The sequence below is a fragment of the Bombina bombina genome, chromosome 8 (genome assembly GCF_027579735.1).
Source record: "Bombina bombina isolate aBomBom1 chromosome 8, aBomBom1.pri, whole genome shotgun sequence".
NCBI classification, from domain to species: Eukaryota; Metazoa; Chordata; class Amphibia; order Anura; family Bombinatoridae; genus Bombina; species Bombina bombina.
Genome location: NC_069506.1, coordinates 230,870,177 through 230,890,355, shown reverse-complemented (window position 1 = coordinate 230,890,355; position 20,179 = coordinate 230,870,177). Strand labels below are relative to the sequence as shown.

General features: G+C 42.4%; 1 protein-coding gene across 1 annotated transcript in view; it reads right to left on the bottom strand.

Annotated features, from left to right (window-relative positions):
• The window catches only part of PHLDB3 (pleckstrin homology like domain family B member 3), a 147,092-nt gene that overhangs the window by 24,221 nt on the left and 102,692 nt on the right, over positions 1-20,179 (bottom strand). Inside the window, 4 exon segments of the mRNA XM_053691087.1 lie at positions 1,774-1,852; positions 2,487-2,632; positions 2,634-2,674; positions 16,960-17,050. Coding sequence (XP_053547062.1) covers positions 1,774-1,852; positions 2,487-2,632; positions 2,634-2,674; positions 16,960-17,050 — 357 coding nt within the window.

The following is a 20,179-nucleotide window of genomic DNA, read 5'->3' as shown; positions in this document are numbered from 1 at the left end:
GCTTAAAGGGACATTGAAACCCAAAAAAATTATTTCATGATTTAGGTATAAACATATCATTTTAAACAAACTTTCTAATTTACTTCTATTATCTAATTTGTTTCATTCTCTTGGTATCATTTGTTGAAGGAGCAGCAATGCACTAATGGTTTCTAACTGAACACACGGGTGAGCCAATCCCAATCGGTATACATATGCAAGCCACCAATCAACAGCTAGAACCCTAGGTTCTCTGCTGCTCATGAACTTGCCTAGATAACCTTTCAGCAAAGGATATAACAAAGAGAATGAAGCTAATTAAATAATAGAAGTCAATTGGAAGTTGTTTTAAAATTGATTATATGGGCACTATTTAACAAGCTCCCCGTATGGAGCTTGATGGCCCCTGTTTCTGGCGAGTCTTCACAAAGACCGCTGCTCCATAACCTGTCCGCCTGCTCTGAGCACGGCGGACAGACACGCCACAATACCAACCACGATCGAGTACCGATGGGTTGATTAACACCCCCCCTGTTGGCGGCCCATTGGCCGCGAGTTTGCAGGGGGCGCGCGTTGAACCAGCAGCTCTTGTGAGCTGCTGGTGCCAATGATGAATACAGCGCGCGTATTGCTCGCCGTATCAAGCGAGGTCTGGCAGGACCTGATCCGCGAGTGTCGGATCAGGTCCGCCAGACCTGATAATATGCCCCCTATATTCTGAATTATGAAAGAAAATTTTGGGGTTTCCATGTCCCTATTAATGTAAAAATAGCTTCTAAATCAATATAAAATGTATTAATTACAGGCCTTTATGTGTTAGAGATAGCATTTAAAGGGACAGTAAACAGGGTTTTAATATAAAAGCCTAGTAATGCATAGTAAACAACTGTGCAATATACCTCCATTATTACTTTTGCACCCTTTCCTGAACTTTAAGGGTGAAATTGATGGATTTTCCCGTCCTTAAAAAGCTTAACCCTGCCACATTTTGTTTTCTTTTCCTTCTTCTGCTGAAGTCAAGCAATGCAGATTTTGTTAACACAAGACAGTGGGAGGCTCTGTCATTTCCAGAAAAGTCAGGATTGGCTCCTCTAAATAAGGAAAGTGGGTGTGTGGAGTTTGAGTGATGCAATTGTAGCTATGGTGTTAACATGTTCTAATAACGTTCCAGACTCTGCTGATGTGCTAACCTATTGAAAGACAATGTTGTAATTAGGCGTTTTTTAAAAATGTTCTATAACCAGCAACATTCATTTGAGGAGGGTGGCGTTAACTGTGATGTGTTGCGCATTTGCCTCATTCAATTGCGCTTCTATAGGTGGTCCCGGGTTCACCCCCTGAAGCTATTGCCACATGAGGCTTACAGCGCATTCTGGGTAAGGGAAGAGCAGGCAAACTGCTTGGCTCACTCCTGCAGCCCCCAGTTTGTGAGAGCTGCCATGCGCTGGGTGGATAGGTCGTACATTTTCTAGCCTGTCTTACCGGTGCACTTTGTGGTAAACACAGGGAACAACAATGCCACCTAACCTCTCACACCTGCCACACTCACGGACCTTTCTTCATTTCACTACAAATAAACTTCTGCTTCTCCTTCTCAGAAACCTACACTTATTGAAAAAAGAGTTCCCTAAAGCTAATCATATTACTTTTTGTACGAGGGGTGGGGTCTATAAACTAAATAAAGAACAAACTTGTCATTGCACCAACAGATGTATTCCGCTAGGACTAGTACAGTATTACTGCTCTGGAGATACTTAATATAAGACAGCTATCGCTACACACAGATTTACTCACCCGAGCTTTCAGCAGTCGCTCTTTTTCAGCCATGGCCTCTCTCAACTGACGCTCCATTTCAGCAATTTTAGGCATGGGGCTTATGGCTGGGGAATGAATAAAAAACAAAGATAAAGCATCCTCCTTTCCCCATTGTTACAGGTTCCCTTCAGTTACTGCAGTTATTATTATTACTCACCATCAGGTATCTGTAAAGCGCCAACAAATTCCACAGCTGCTTGAGTGCACCTTACCCAATATCACTTCAAATCAATAACTGAAACCTACCGACTGTGCCGAGAAGTGATCTACCTACTATATGTTACAATTACAGGTTTGTTTGTCCTGTGCTTTATGTCACTAACCTTTCCTGCCTCCAGAAATCCTACTGTAATAATAATAAATACTATATTATAACTAACTTATGATCAAACTATCAAGGAGGAATGAATCTTGCGCAGCTTATCTACTTAACCTATAGAAGTATTACCTTTAGGTGACCATTTTAAAAACCACAAGCTATATTTGCTATAGTATATCAGTATATTAAATAATCAGCTATTTTTGCAATGTTGTAGCCAACTGGTTGATAATTTTATTTTTATAAGTTGCGTATTTGTTATTTTTAAATAATTTATTGCTCCCAACATACACACTCAATCATTAAAACCAAAATGACAGCTAGGTTTCTCCTGCACTATATAGAAATGCATATTTGATTTAACAAACTGTACCCATAGTTAGAGGGGCCATTGCATGGCCCGTTCACAGGGTTTCCTCCATTAATGCCTTTTCTTTCCTGGGTATTCCGGGCCTGCGTTAGACTGAAGATTTAGGACTGATAGCCGAGAGCAATCTTCCCACCAGTACTGCTAGAAGACCACAGCAAGGTGTACAGCAAGACCAGCATTTTCCAAACAGGCTGCAAAACAGTAAAAGCAGACGATTATCTCCCAGGTCTTGCAGCATTCACAGAACTCAGCTACTGTCCCCAACTGTATGCATATTCCTCCATGATATATATTTGCACAACAAAAGGTAATGCTGGTTTGTGCCCCATTCAACGGAACTCCAAATACATTTTACTGGTGCATTAAAAAGCAAGGACATATTCCTGTATCATCATTTGTAGATGATAGTGCCTCTGTCCCTCATAATAATATGTCATAGCATCAAGACATACCGGGCAGTACTAGGTTTCTTCACTCCATAGAGAAGTTGCTCCTCCCTTTATGTCACTTGTGGGATTCAAGAATAATGCAGTAATCCACAAATGTGACCTCCAAGTCCTTAAAAGTGTCACTATATATTCTGTGTCACTCATATAAACTTATGTTCTGCAATTTTCCAATACATTAACATATCAACAATATGTATGTTATTAGAAGAGATTAACAAAAGTTAAATAGTATATGATCTCCATCTTAAAGAGAGAGAGACATGAAACCCAAATATTTTCTTTCATGGTTCAGATAGCGCATGATGACATTTTAAACAACTTTTTAATTTCCCTTCTATTATCTAATATGTTTTGTTCTCTGTATCCTTTGTTGAAAAGGATACCTAGGTAGTCTCAAGATTTGCCGATTGGTGGCTGCACATATATGCCCCGCTTATTGGTTCCCAATGCATTTTGCTAGCTCCCAGTAGTGCACTGCTGATTCTTCAACTAAGGATACCAAGAGAATGAAGCAAATTAGATATTGTATTTTCTATTATACAAGTGCATTGTTGCTTTCGGGCAGCAACGAATGCGGAATATGTCCTAGTTTCCATTGAGGTGGTAAAGTTGGAAACTGGTGGTAACCTAACAAATTTCTCTATAGACTTTAATGGAGATAAATATTTTTACCACCAGCTTTCAAAACTTTATCATCTCAATGGAAACTGGCCCTACCGGCAGCATTTAGCTCTTTTCGGAGCTGGATATCGTTGTGTGAACATGCAATACATTAAGATTTGGATTGTCACAGATCTCTGGGTGTTGCACATTTCACACAAAGATATCAGACTCCAAAAAAGAGCAAAATGCCGTGTGACAGACGGAGATATTCGTCATTTGTTGCTCCCTGAAAGCAATAAATGCACATGTCTATTCTCTATCTGAATACTGAAAGAAAAAAAAAGGAAATTTATGCTTACCTGATAAATGTATTTCTTCTACGATATGACGAGTCCACGGATTTTATCCTTACTTGTGGATTTTATCCACCTGCTAACAGGAAGTGGCAAAGAGCACCACAGCAGAGCTGTATATATAACTCCTCCCTTCCCTCCACACCCAGTCATTCCACCGAAGATAGGAAGAGAAAGGAAAAGCCAAAGGTGCAGAGGTGACTGAAGTTTATAAAAAATATAATATAATCTAAACCTGTCTTAAAAAATGACAGGGTGGGCAGTGGACTCGGCATATCGTAGAAGAAAATTAATTTATCAGGTAAGCATCAATTTCCCTTTCTTCTACAAGATATGACGAGTCCACGGATTTCATCCTTACTTGTGAGATACAATACCAAAGCAACAGGACACGGATGAAAGGGAGGGACAAGACAGGAACCCTAAACGGAAGGTACCCACTGCTTGAAGAACCTTTCTCCCAAAAACCAGCCTCAGAAGAAGCAAAAGTATCAAATTTGGAAAAGTGTGAAGAGACGACCAAGTCGCAGCCTTGTAAATATGTTGAACAGAAGCATCGTTTTTAAATGCCCATGAGGAAGCCACAGCCCTAGTAGAATGAGCCGTAATTCTTTCAGGAGGCTGCTGTCCAGCAGTCTTATACGCCAGACGGATGATACTCTTCAGCCAAAAAGAAAGAGAGGTAGCTGTAGCTTTTTGACAGTAAGAAGATAGGATGTATATCCTGCCGCAAAAAAACAGATTAAGGAAAAGGGGATAGGGGATACCTCTAGCTCTCCTCAGTGGGTACCCTAGTGTACCCAGTGTAAAGAAGAATCGATAGGAAGTGGAGGTGAGCGCCAAATAGGCCTGAGGATAGGGAAGGGAGCGCCAATTAGGCTGAGAATAAATGATAGTCGTAAATTTTTGCAGGAGATGTAAGAAAGATGATGTAGTAAATAATAGTTTAAAAATATGAAATTTATTCCACACAATTTGTTTAAAATGTCAGTGTACTAATCATATGATAATATACAGTAATAATGCTCATGGATCCATGTTACAATAACAATAAAATACGATAGAATTAAAAACAAAACAAAACAAAAAAATAATATGATTCAACTTTAAAAAAACCAGTGCTAAAGGGATGGCCTAATAGGCCGAGGAGTTTCCTATTGTAGAAGGTGCACCTTGGTAAAAGTCCAGAAAATAGTGGGATGCTCCTAAGGTAGTGTGTGGTTGGTATTAATCCAAAGAGAACAAAAAATTAGGGTGACAAGAATATGGTGGTTTTAGTCAGTGTCCAAAGCTGTAGCTTTTTGACCCCTACGCTTTCCAGAAAGACAATGAATAATGAAGATGATTGACAGAAAACTTTAGTCGCCTGCAAGTAAAACTTCAGGGCACAGACCACATCCGGGTTATATAACATACACTCCTTCTTAGAAGAAGGGTTAGGGACATAATGAAGGAACAATGATTTCCTGATTAATATTCTTATTAGAAACAACCTTAGGACGGAAAGCAGGTTTGGTACGTAAAACCACCTTATCAGAAAGAAAGATAAGTAAAAGGCGAATCACATTGTAATGCTGAAAGCTCAGAAACTCTACGAGCAGAGGAAATAGAAACCAAAAACAAAACTTTCCAAGATAACAACTTAATATCTATGGAATGCATGGGTTCAAACGGAACCCCTTGAAGAACATTAAGAACTAAATTTAAACTCCAGGGCAGAGCAATTGGTCTAAAACATAGGCTTAATTCTGGTTAGAGCCTGACAAAAAGACCTGAACGTGTGGAACATCAGCTAAACGTTTGTGTAGCAAAATGACAAAGCAGAAATTTGTCCCTTTAAGGAACTCGCTGATAACCCTTTCTCCAAACCTTCTTGGGAATCCTGGGAATCCTACCTTACTCCATGAGTAGTCCTTGGATTCACACCAAAAAAGATATTTATGCCATATCTTATGATAGATCTTTCTAGTGACAGGCTTACGTGCCTGAAATCAAAGTATCGATGGACGAATCGGAGAATCCTCCGCTTAGACAAAATCAAGCGTTCAATCTCCAGGCAGTCAGCTGCAGAGAAAGTAGATTTGATGTTGGAAAGGACCTTGAATGAGAAGGTCCTGTCTCATTGGAAGTTTCCACGGAGGCAGAGAGGACATGTCCACTAGATCTGCATACCAAGTACTGCGTGGCCACGCAGGCGCAAATAGAATTACTGAAGCCCTCTTCCTGTTGATCCGAGCTATGACCCGGGAAAGAGAGGAAACGGTGGAAACACATAAGCTAGGTTGAACGACCAAGGCACTGCCAAGGCATCTATCGGTTCGGCCCTGAGGGTCCCCTCGACCTGGATCCGTATCTTGGAAGCTTGGCATTCTGTCGAGATGCCATTAGATCCAATTCCGGTCTGCCCCATCGGAGAATCAGAGAGGCAAATACCTCCGGATGGAGTTCCCACTCCCCCGGATGAAAAGCTGTCAGCTTAAAAAAGTCCGCTTCCCAGTTGTCCCACTCCTGGGATGTAGATTGCTGACAGATAACAAGAGTGGGCCTCCCGCCCATCTAATTATATTGGATACTTCTGTCATCGCTAGGGAACTTCTTGTTCCCCCCCTGATGATTGATGTAAGCCACAGTCATGATGTTGTCCGACTGAAATCTGATGTATATGGCCTAAAGCCAACTGAGGGCCACGCCTGAAGCGCATTGAATATTGCTCTCAATTCCAGAATATTGATTGGAAGTAGAGACCTCCATCTGAGTCCACACACCCTGAGCCTTCAGGGAATTCCAGACTGCACCCCAGCCTTAGTAGACTGGCGTCCGTTGTCATTATCACCCACGAGGGTCTGCGGAAACATGTCCCTTGGGACAGATGATCCGGCGACAACCACCAAAGAAGAGTCTCTGGTCTCCCTGGTCCAGAATTATCTGAGGAGATAAATTCACATAATCCCCATTCCACTGTACGAGCATGCACAGTTGCAGTGGTCTGAGATGAAATCGAGCCAAACGGAATGATGGTCCATTGCCGCCACCATCAATCCAATTACCTCCATGCACTGAGCCACTGATGGCCGAGGATTGGACTGAAGGGCTTGGCATGTATTTGAATCTTTGACTTTCTGGCCTCCGTAGATAAATCTTCATGACTATAGAGTCTATTAGAGTTCCCAAGAAGGGGACCCTTGTCTGTGGAAATTAGTGAACTCTTTTCCAGATTCACCTATCCGTGAGCTCTCAGAAAGACAACACTGTGTCTGTATGAGATTTTGTTAGATGATAAGTCGACGCCTGAATCAGAATAATCATCCAGATAAGGCGCCACTGCTATGCCCCGCGGTCTGAGGACCGCCAGAAGAGACCCTAGAACCTTTGTGAAGATTCTGGGTGCTGTGGCCAGCCCGAAGGGAAGATGCCACGAACTGAAATGTTTGTCCAGGAAGGCAAACCTTAGGTACCTGATGATGATCCTTGTGGATAGGGATAGGAATATGAATGTATGCAATCCCTTCAAGTCCACGGTAGTCCATATATTGACCCTCCCTGGTTCATTAGTAAAATTGTTCGAATGGTCTCCATCTTGAAAGATGGGACTCTGAGAAACTTGTTTAGACTCTTGAGGTCTAAAATGGGTCTGAACGTTCCCCTCTTTTTTGGGAACCACGAAAAGATTTGAGTTAAAACCCCCTGTCCTAGTCTTGAACAGGACGATTACTCCATTAGCAGAGAGGTCTTTTACACCAATGTAAGAACGGCCTCTCTTTTTATCTGGTCTACAGACAATCGTGAAGAAGAAATCTCCCTCTTGGGAGAATTTTTTTTTAATTCCAGTTTAATACCCGTGGGTCACGATTTCCAGTGCCCAGGGGTCCTGAACATCTCTCGCCCAAGCCTGGGCAAAGAGAGAAAGTCCTGCCCCCTACTAGATCCGGTCCCGGATCGGGGGCCGCCCCTTCATGCTGTTTTGGTAGCAGCAGCGGGCTTCTTGGGTTGTTTACCCTTGTAACAAATCTGGTTGGGTCTCCAGACGGACTTGGTCTGGGCAAAATTCCCTTCCTGCTTGGTGGAAGATGAGGAAGAAGAGGGGACTCCCTTTAACGTTCGAAAGGAATTAAAATTATTTTGTTTACCCCCTCAGTTTAGAAGTTCTATCCTGAGGTAGGAGATGACCCCTTACCTCCCGTAATGTCAGAAATTATTTCCTTCAAGTCAGGCCCGACTAGGGTTTTCCCCTTGAAAGGAATAGCCAAAAGCTTTGACTTAGATGACACATCAGCAGACCAAGATTTTAACCATAACGCTCTACGTGTTAAAATAGCAAATCCAGCATTCTTAGCCGCCAATTTAGCATTCTGAAAGGCGGCATCTGTAATAAAAGAATTAGCCAGCTTAAGAGCCTTAATTCTATCTAAGATATCCTCTAAGGGAGTCTCAGTCTTAAGAGACTCTTCTAAAGCCTCAAACCAGAAGGCTGCCACAGTGGTAACTGAAACAATACACGGCAGTTGGTTGTAAGAGGAAACCATGATGAATAAACAATTTCTTTAGAAGACCCTCCAATTTCTTATCCATAGGGTCTTTAAAAGCACAAACTGTCTTCAATAGGAATAGTTGTATGCTTCGCAGGGTAGATATAGCTCCCTCCACCTTAGGGGACTGTTTGCCAAGAATCCCGAACAGTGTCAGATATGGGATACATCTTCTTGAAATTAGGAGGGGTGAGAACGGAAAATACCCGGTCTGTCCCATTCCTCTTAATAATCTCTGAGATTCTCTTAGGAACCGGAAAAAAACATCAGTGTAGGCAAGTACTTCTAATTATTTGTCCATCAGTCATCCAGAGTCGCTAAAACCTCCCAAAGTAACAGAGCGGAGGTGTTTCAAGCTTAAATTTAAAGGACAAGGTGTCCGGTCTGTCTGAGGTACCACACTTCCGAATCGGAAAGTTCCCCCTCAGACAAAAAGTTCCCTGACCCCCATATCAGATCCCTGTGAGGATACATCGGAAATAGCTAATAAAGCATTAGAGGACTCAGTATTCACATTGACTTCTGTCCTACTGCGTTTACCCTGTAACACTGGCAACTTAGATAATACCTCTGTAAGGGTAGTTGACATAACTGCAGCCCATATCCTGCAGAGTAAAAGAATTAGACGCGGTTTGAAGAACCAGGAGTCGCTTGGGTGGGCGTTTAAAGGTTGTGACGCTTGGGGAGAAGTTAGCGGTATACCCCGATTCTCCTCAGACTGAGAATAATCCTTAGACACATTTTCTTTACATACAATTTGTGCTTTGCACTGCAAGGCCCTCTCAGTACATGAGGGACAAAAAGTTAGAGGGGGGTTCCACAGTGGCATCTAAACACAGTTTACTCCTCAGTGTCAGACATGTTAAACAGATTAGCAATCTTATAATAGACCTTCTTTTATTAAGAAACTTTTGGCTCTGAATTCAATTATAGTCAAATGTTAATGCAGTACAAATTACTGTACCTGCACCTTTAAATTTCAAAAGCACAACTATTTTCTGAGACGTTCAAAAACGTGTTTTTTTGCAGTAAAATTTATTTGAAAGTGATCAAAAACACTAACAATATTGCATCCACTTGCTGAAATATAGTAAACCAATAAAATAACGATGTTAACAATTAAAATATGTTTTATCTTTAATTGGGCCCCTGCACCCTACTGCCCCCGAATGTGACTGCTGCTGCTCGAGAAGCTATTCAGGACCTTTTGAAGTCCGGAAAAACTTGGGCCTCACCAGAGAAAACAGAATTTATGTTTACCTGATAAATTACTTTCTCCAACGGTGTGTCCGGTCCACGGCGTCATCTTACTTGTGGGATACTCTCTTCCCCAACAGGAAATGGCAAAGAGCCCAGCAAAGCTGGTCACATGATCCCTCCTAGGCTCCGCCTTCCCCAGTCATTCGACCGATGTAAAGGAGGAATATTTGCATAGGAGAAATCATATGATACCGTGGTGACCTGTAGTTAGAGAAAATAAATCAACAGACCTGATTAAAAAACCAGGGCGGGCCGTGGACCGGACACACCGTTGGAGAAAGTAATTTATCAGGTAAACATAAATTCTGTTTTCTCCAACATAGGTGTGTCCGGTCCACGGCGTCATCCTTACTTGTGGGAACCAATACCAAAGCTTTAGGACACGGATGATGGGAGGGAGCAAATCAGGTCACCTAGATGGAAGGCACCACGGCTTGCAAAACCTTTCTCCCAAAAATAGCCTCAGAAGAAGCAAAAGTATCAAATTTGTAAACATTTGGTTAAAGTGTGCAGTGAAGACCAAGTCGCTGCCTTACATATCTGATCAACCAGAAGCCTCGTTCTTGACGGCCCATGTGGAAGCCACGGCCCCTAGTGGAATGAGCTGTGATTCTTTCAGGAGGCTGCCGTCCGGCAGTCTCATAAGCCAATCTGATGATGCTTTAAGCCAAAAAGAGAGAGAGGTAGAAGTTGCTTTTTGACCTCTCCTTTTACCAGAATAAACAACAAACAAGGAAGATGTTTGTCTGAAATCCTTTTGTAGCCTCTAAATAGAATTTTAGAGCACGAACTACATCCAAATTGTGCAACAAACGTTCCTTCTTTGAAACTGGATTCGGGACACTAAAGAAGGCACGACTTATCTCCTGGCTAATATTTTTGTTAGAAACAACTTTCGGAAGAAACCCAGGTTTTAGTACGGCAAAACCACCTTACTTGCATGGAACACCAGATAAGGAGGAGAACACTGCAGAGCAGATAACTCTGAAACTCTTCTAGCAGACGAAATTGCAACCAAAAACAAAACTTTTCCAAGATAATAACTTGATATCAACGGAATGTAGGGGTTCAAACGGAACCCCCTGAAGAACTGAAAGAACTAAATTAAGACTCCAAGGAGGAGTCAAAGGTTTGTAAACAGGCTTGATTCTAACCAGAGCCTGAACAAAAGCTTGAACATCTGGCACAGCCGCCAGCTTTTTGTGAAGTAAAACCAGATAACGCAGAAATCTGTCCCTTCAAAGAACTTGCAGATAATCGTTCTCCAAACCCTTCTTGAAGAATGGATAGAATCTTAGGATTTTTTATCTTGTCTCATGGGAATCCTTTAGATTCACACAACAGATATATTTTTTCCATATTTTATGGTAGATTTTTCTAGTTACAGGCTTTCCTGGCCTGAACCAAGAGTATCAATGACAGAATCTGAGAACCCTCGCTTTGATAAAATCAAGCGTTCAATCTCCAAGCAGTCAGTTGGAGTGAGGCCAGATTCGGATGTTCGAACGGACCTTGAACAAGAAGGTCCTGTCTCAAAGGTAGCTTCCATGGTGGAGCCGATGACATATTCACCAGATCTGGCATACCAAGTCCTGCGTGGCCACGCCGGAGCTATCAAGATCACCCGATACCCTCTCCTGTTTGATCTGGCTACCAGCCGGGAATGAGAGGAAACGGTGGGAACACATAAGCTAGGTTGAAGCTCCAAGGTGCTACTAGTGCATCCACTAGAGTCGCCTTGGGATCCCTGGATCTGGAACCCGTAGCAAGGAACCTTGAAGTTCTGACGAGACGCCATCAGATCCATGTCTGGAATGCCCCCACAATTGAATTATTTGGGCAAAGATTTCCGGATGGAGTTCCCACTCCCCCCGGATGAAAAGTCTGACGACTCAGAAAATCCGCCTCCCAATTTTCCACTCCTGGGATGTGGATTGCAGACAAGTGGCAGGAGCGTGAGTCTCCCGCCCATTGAATTATTTTGGTCACTTCTTCCACTCGCCAGGGAACTCCTTGTTCCCCCCTGATGGTTGATATATGCAACAGTCGTCATGTTGTCTGATTGAAACCGTATGAATTTGGCCTTTGCTAGCTGAGGCCAAGCCCTTGAGAGCATTGAATATCGCTCTTAGTTCCAGAATATTTATCGGGAGAAGAGATTCTTCCCCCGAGACCAAAGACCCTGAGCTTTCAGGGGTTCCCAGGACCGCGCCCCACGCCCACCAGACTGGCGTCGGTCGTGACAATGACCCACTCTGGTCTGCGGAAGCTCATCCCTTGTGACAGGTTGTCTAGGGTCAGCCAACCAACGGAGTGAATCTCTGGTCCTCTGATCTACTTGTATCGTCGGAGACAAGTCTGTATAATCCCCATTCCACTGACGGAGCATGCACAGTTGTAATGGTCTTAGATGAATTCGCGCAAAAGGAACTATGTCCAGTGCCGCGACCATCAAACCTATTACTTCCATGCACTGCGCTATGGAAGGAAGAAGAACAGAATGAAGTACTTGACAAGCGCTTAGAAGTTTTGATTTTCTGGCTTCTGTCAGAAAAATCCTCATTTCTAAGGAGTCTATTATTGTTCCCAAGAAGGGAACTCTTGTTGACGGAGATAGAGAACTTTTTTTCTACGTTCACTTTCCACCCGTGAGATCTGAGAAAGGCCAGGACAATGTCCGTATGAGCCTTTGCTTGAGGTAGAGACGACGCTTGAATCAGTATGTCGTCCAAGTAAGGTACTACTGCAATGCCCCTTGGTCTTAGCACCGCTAGAAGGGGACCCTAGTACCTTTGTGAAAATTCTTGGAGCAGTGGCTAATCCGAATGGAAGTGCCACAAACTGTAATGCTTGTCCAGAAAGGCGAACCTTAGGAACCGATGATGTTCCTTGTGGATAGGAATATGTAGATACGCATCCTTCAAATCCACCGTGGTCATGAATTGACCTTCCTGGATGGTAGGAAGAATTGTCCGAATGGTTTCCATTTTGAACGATGGAACCTTGAGAAATTTGTTTAGGATCTTGAGATCTAAGATTGGTCTGAATGTTCCCTCTTTTTTGGGAACTATGAACAGATTGGAGTAGAATCCCATCCCTTGTTCTCCTAATGGAACAGGATGAATCACTCCCATTTTTAACAGGTCTTCTACACAATGTAAGAATGCCTGTCTTTTTATGTGGTCTGAAGACAATTGAGACCTGTGGAACCTCCCCCCTTGGGGGTAGCTCCTTGAATTCCAGAAGATAACCTTGGGAGACTATTTCTAGCGCCCAAGGATCCAGAACATCTCTTGCCCAAGCCTGAGCGAAGAGAGAAAGTCTGCCCCCCCACCAGATCCGGTCCCGGATCGGGGGCCAACATCTCATGCTGTCTTGGTAGCAGTGGCAGGTTTCTTGGCCTGCTTACCTTTGTTCCAGCCTTGCATTGGCCTCCAGGCTGGCTTGGTTTGAGAAGTATTACCCTCTTGCTTAGAGGATGTAGAACTTGGGGCTGGTCCGTTTCTGCGAAAGGGACGAAAATTTGGTTTATTTTTAGCCTTGAAAGACCTATCCTGAGGAAGGGCGTGGCCCTTACCCCCAGTGATATCTGAAATAATCTCTTTCAAGTCAGGGCCAAACAGCGTTTTCCCCTTGAAAGGTATGTTAAGCAATTTGTACTTGGAGGACGCATCCGCTGACCAAGATTTTAGCCAAATCGCTCTGCGCGCCACAATAGCAAACCCCGAATTTTTCGCCGCTAATCTAGCCAATTGCAAAGTGGCGTCTAAAGTAAAAGAATTAGCCAATTTAAGAGCATGAATTCTGTCCATAATCTCCTCATAAGAAGAATCTTTATTGAGCGACTTTTCTAGTTCATCGAACCAGAAACACGCTGCTGCAGTGACAGGAACAATGCATGAAATTGGTTGTAGAAGGTAACCTTGCTGAACAAACATCTTTTTAAGCAAACCCTCTAATTTTTTATCCATAGGATCTTTGAAAGCACAACTATCTTCTATAGGGATAGTAGTGCGTTTGTTTAGAGTAGAAACCGCCCCCCTCGACCTTGGGGACTGTCTGCCATAAGTCCTTTCTGGGGTCGACCATAGGAAACAATTTCTTAAATATAGGGGGAGGGACAAAAGGTATGCCGGGCCTTTCCCATTCTTTGTTTACAATGTCCGCCACCCGCTTGGGTATAGGAAAAGCTTCGGGGGGCCCCGGGACCTCTAGGAACTTGTCCATTTTACATAATTTCTCTGGAATGACCAATTTGTCACAATCATCCAGAGTAGATAATACCTCCTTAAGCAGAGCGCGGAGATGTTCCAATTTAAATTTGAATGTAATCACATCAGGTTCAGCTTGTTGAGAAATTTTCCCTGAATCTGAAATTTCTCCCTCAGACAAAACCTCCCTGGCCCCCTCAGACTGGTGTAGGGCATTTCAGAACCATTATCATCAGCGTCCTCATGCTCTTCGGTATTTTCTAAAACAGAGCAGTCGCACTTACGCTGATAAGTGGGCATTTTGGCTAAAATGTTTTTGATAGAATTATCCATTACAGCCGTTAATTGTTGCATAGTAAGGAGTATTGGCGCACTAGATGTACTAGGGGCCTCCTGTGTGGGCAAGACTGGCGTAGACGAAGGAGGGGATGATGCAGTACCATGCTTACTCCCCTCACTTGAGGAATCATCTTGGGCATCATTTTCTCTAAATTTTGTGTCACATACATCACATCTATTTAAATGAGAAGGAACCTTGGCTTCCTCACACACAGAACATAGTCTATCTGATAGTTCAGACATGTTAAACAGGCAAAAACTTGATAACAAAGTACAAAAAACGTTTTAAAATAAAACCGTTACTGTCACTTTAAATTTTAAACTGAACACACTTTATTACTGAAAATGTGAAAAAGTATGAAGGAATTGTTCAAAATTCACCAAATTTCACCACATTGTCTTAAAGCCTTAAAAGTATTGCACACCAAATTTGAAAGCTTTAACTCTTAAAATAATGGAACCGGAGCCGTTTTTATATTTAACCCCTATACAGTCCCTGGTATCTGCTTTGCTGAGACCCAACCAAGCCCAGAGGGGAATACGATACCAAATGACGCCTTCAGTAAGCTTTTTCTATGTATCTGAGCTCCTCACACATGCATCTGCATGCCTTGCTTCCCAAAAACAACTGCGCAATAGAAGCGCGGAAAATGAGGCTCTGCCTATGATTAGAGAAGGCCCCCCAGTGAAAAAGGTGTCCAATACAGTGCCTGCCGGTTATTTAACATAATTCCCAAGAATAAAATAACTCCTCAAAGCTATAAACTATTAAAAATGCTTATAAATCAATCGTTTTAGCCCAGAAAAATGTCTACCAGTCTTTAAGCCCTTGTGAAGCCCTTTATTCTTATTTAATAAAAATGGCTTACCGGATCCCATAGGGAAAATGACAGCTTCCAGCATTACCAAGTCTTGTTAGAAATGTGTCATACCTCAAGCAGCAAAAGTCTGCTCACTGTTTCCCCCAACTGAAGTTAATTCCTCTCAACAGTCCTGTGTGGAAACAGCCATCGATTTTAGTAACGGTTGCTAAAATCATTTTCCTCTTACAAACAGAAATCTTCATCTCTTTTCTGTTTCAGAGTAAATAGTACATACCAGCACTATTTTAAAATAACAAACTCTTGATTGAAGAATAAAACTACATTTAAACACCAAAAAACTCTAAGCCATCTCCGTGGAGATGTTGCCTGTACAACGGCAAAGAGAATGACTGGGGAAGGCGGAGCCTAGGAGGGATCATGTGACCAGCTTTGCTGGGCTCTTTGCCATTTCCTGTTGGGGAAGAGAATATCCCACAAGTAAGGATGACGCCGTGGACCGGACACACCTATGTTGGAGAAAAGGACTCTGTCGCCCATGCGATCCAACTGAACTGCGCGTCTGAGCGTGCGAATAGGCCCCGCCCACCGTGGGCGTTTGCAAGTACGGTAAGACCCGCATGGGTCATAACAAAAAAATTAAACATGTCCCCTATAAGCCATGTGTCCTCTTATAACCACTCGATATAGTAAGTGAAAACGCTGCCCAATATTTCAGAACACTAAGCCATGACCATTTGAAACAGAACCGCAACTCCCAGCGTCAAAGCCCCTCTTTATCAGACAAAAATCTTTAACATAGTTTGGTAATAAAGAGAAAGGGATTCCAGGTACAACATTTCTTTATACATGTGTATACTGCTTACCCCCTCCCCATAAAGGGGAAATTGTCAGCCTGTTCTGTGCATCAAGTCTCCCAGAAACAAAAAGACTGAACATACCTCAAAGTTGCTTGTAGCAACACACCAGTCTCCACCCTGAAGATTTTCTTACACTACCTTCAGCAGCTGTGGGAACCATCATGGATCTTAGAAAACGCTTGCTAAGATCATCAACATCAGGGCAGGAAGAATCCTCACTCTCCCTGAGAAAAATAGTACTCACTGGCACCATTTGAAAATAAAAAACTTCTTGATTGAAGAAACTAAACTAACACCTCACTTTACCTCTTCCTATTAATATACAGGCAAAGAGAATGACTGGGGGTGGAGGGAAGGGAGGAGCTATATATACAGCTCTGCTGTGGTGCTCTTTGCCACTTCCTGTTAGCAGGAGGATAAATCCCACAAGGATGATATCTGTAGACTCGTCATATCTTGTAGAAGAAATTAGGTTTTTATGTCCCCTTAACATACGTTAGGGCCACAGGAGAAGCCTCAGCCCATAGTACACCTACTGCCCTTCACTGCCTTAAAGGAACAATAAACACCTTGTAATTTCAGAACCTTGGTGCACAGACACAATAGGAAATGCCGCTGCCTTTGAAAAAAATTTCCATGCATGTTGCATTATCCATCAGCTCTGGCTCATCAGAGGCGCATAAAAGCTCCTCCCATTTTCCTGCTAGAAGAAGCCATTTCCTGCACCATTCTCTACACCTAAAAGGTGAATTATAAAATGTCACTCAAACTTATTACCTGATGTGCTATTCTAGAGTATAAAGGACATTAGTATACTACTTAAAGTTATAGCAAAAACTAAATACATTTCACGCACCTCCCTCTAATTAGGGGGGGGGGGCATTTTGGAGCCTAGGTTACATTGCAGGTATTTGAAGGAAAGTTGCTGCACATATGAAAACACGTCAGCACCTGAATACAGTGAAAGCTCAATACTATGCCTATAAAATTTATTAATGTTTAATCTCCCTTTAGAGTTACAATATAAGGTAATCCTTTCTGTCTGTATACTCACTGTTGCCATGTAGTGAGACAGGTCGGTCAGTTGGTCGAAGAAATGGAGCATTTCCTCGTCTCCGGGGCAAGCTGGAAGTTCTCTGAAGCCCCTTTCACAAAAAGAGCAAAAGTTAATCACGATTCTCTTCCATCAATGTCCCTAATAATTGGTACAATGAAAACATATTAATGGAGAAGAAAGAAAAAAGTAGAAGAAAAGGAATTCAAAGCTGTATGTATTTGATGCTTTCTTGCCATTTTACCCAAAGTAACTGGCATTCTCCCAAATTCCCTGTCCTTAAGTATAATATAGTGTAAAAAATAGTAAGAAACAAAATACACACGAGCACAAAATAGAATCGTTTGTACTTAATATTTGCACTCCACTTGTAATTTAGGCCTTTATTGGGGAACTTAATTTTGGGTTTAATGTATCTTAATGAAAGGCAATTTGAACTACTGGGCACATAGTAATAAACACACTGTAAAAAAACAGTTTATTCATCCCTTAAAAGGGACATGAAACCCAAAACCTCTCTTTCATGATTCAGATAAAGAAAGCAATTGTAACACCTTAACGACCAGTGTCATACCTTGTACGACGCTGGTCGTTATGCCCTGCAGCTGGGCTTCTCTCTGTCCCGATTTTGCTCAAAATAGCGAGATTGCCCTATTTCTCAATGCCCCCCTGAGTGGGGCACTGCAGAAATAGATTTGCAGAGTTATGGATGCAGAGAGGGCCACTCTGTGGCCCTCTCTGCATCGCACAGCTGTGGTGCCAATCGTTGGCGGGGTGGTCGGCCCATCGCTGGAGGTGGATAGGAGTTGCGCACGATGATTGGGGGAAAAAAACCCACTGAAAGCGGCAGGGAGGGGGAAGGAGGGAGTGGGAGAGTGGGGATCCTGGTTATATTGCTGAGTGATGGGAATAGGAGGGTGGCAAGTCGATCTGGTAGGAGGGATGGTATTGAGGGGGGCAGCTACACTACAGCAAAAAATAGTTTTTGGGGTTTTTTTGTTTTTTTTAAATGCCTAATTTGCAGCAACTAGGTACTGGCAGACAGCTGCCAGTACCTTAGATGGCAGTAATTAGGTAGAGGGGGATCAGGAAGGTTGGAGGGTAAGAGGGGATGCTACACTGCAGAGGAATCAATATATATATAATATGGAAATAAAAAGCCTTTTATTTTAGTACTGGACTTTCTGCCAGTACTTAAGATGGCGTTGACAATTGTGAGGTGGGGGAGGGAAGAGAGGGATCAGGGGGTGGGATGTGTCAGGTGGCAGGCTGATCTCTACACTAAAGCGAAAATTAACCCTACAAGCTACCTAATTAACCCCTTCTTTGCTGGTGCACAGCAGCATTTAGCAGCCTTCTAATTACCAAAAAGCAATGCCAAAGCCATATATGTCTGCTATTTCTGAACAAAGGGGATCCCAGAGAAGCATTTACAACCATGTGTGCCATGATTGCACAAGCTGTTTGTAAATAATTTCAGTGAGAAACCTAAAATTGTGAAAAAGTTTTTTTTTTATTTGATCGCATTTGGTGGTGAAATGGTGGCATGAAATATACCAAATGGGCCTAGATCAATACTTTGGGTTGTCTACTAAAAAAAAAAAATGCATGCTTACTGGATATATTTATTTATTTCCGGGCATAGAGAGTCCACGATTCATTCCAATTACTAGAGGCGACAAAGAGCACCCCCAGCAAAATTGTTAAAGGGACACTAAACCCACATTTTTTCTTTCATGATTCATATAGAGCATGCAATTTTAAGCAACTTTCTAATTTACTCCTATTATCAATTTATTTGAAAAAGCAGAAATGTAAGCTTAAGAGCCGGCCCATTTTTGGTTCAGCACCTGGGTAGCGCTTGCTGATTGGTGGCTAAATGTAAGAAAACCAATCAGCAAGCTCTACCCTGGTGCTGAACCAAAAATGGGCCAGCTCCTAACCTTACTTTCCTGCATTTTCAAATAAAGATAGCAAGAGAACAAAGAAAAAATTGATAATAGGAGTAAATTAGAAAGTTGCTTAAAGTTACATGCTCTATCTGAATCAGGAAATAAAAAAATTGGGTTTAGTGTCCCTTTAAGTATTACTTCTCTTACCCATAACCCCCAGTCATTTGGCCGAAGGGAACAGAAAAAGTAGTAACACAAGGATATAGAGGTGCCTGAGGTTTGTACAGAAAAACTTGTCTGAAACAAGGGTGGGTCGTGGACTCTCTATGCCCAGAACGAAATACATTTATCAGATGAGCATACATTTTGTTTTCTTTCCTATGGCATAGAGAGTCCACAATTCATTCCAATTACTAGTGGGAACCAATAACCAAGCTAGAGGACACAGAATGAAAGGGAGGGAGAAACAAGACAGTTGGGCCTAAACCGAAGGCACCACCGCTTGAAAAACCTTTCTCCCATATGCAGCCTCAGCCGAGGAAAAAGTATCAAATTTGGAAAAAGTATGAATAGAGGACCATGTAGCCGCTTTGCAAATCTGTTCCACAAAGACTTCATTTTTGAAAGCCCATGAAGAGGAGACCGCTCTAGTGGAATGAGCTGTAATTCTCTCAGGAGGCTGTTGTCCAGCTGTCTCATAAGCTAAGCAAATGACACTCCTCAGCCAGAGAGAAAGAGTAGGAGAAGTGGCCTTCTGACCCCTACGTTTACCAGAGAAAACAACAAACAAGGCAGAAGTCTGCCGAAAATCTTTAGTTGCTTGAAGATAATACTTTAAAGCACGCACAACATCCAAATTATGCAAAAGACGTTCCTTCTGGGAAGAAGGATTAGGACAAAAAGAACAACAATTTCCTAATTAATATTGCGATCCGACACTACCTTAGGGAGAGACCCTAGCTTAGTATGAAGAACCCCGCCTTATCAGCATGAAAAACGAAGTAATGGGAGCCGAAAGCTCAGAAACTCTGCGAGCAGAAGCAATAAGAAACAAAACGTTCCAAGATAACAACTAATACCAAGAGAATGCATCAGCTCAAACAGAGCCTGCTGCAAAACGTTAACAAGATTAGAGGGATAGTGAACCCAAAAAATTTATTTTATGAATCAGATAGAATGTTCCATTTTTAACAACTTTCAAATTTACTTCTATTATCAAACTTGCTTCATTCTTTTGCTATCCTTTGCTGAAGGATCAGCATTGCACTACTGGCAGCTAGCTGAAACACATCTAGTTAGCCAATCACAAGAGACAAATGTGTGAAGGC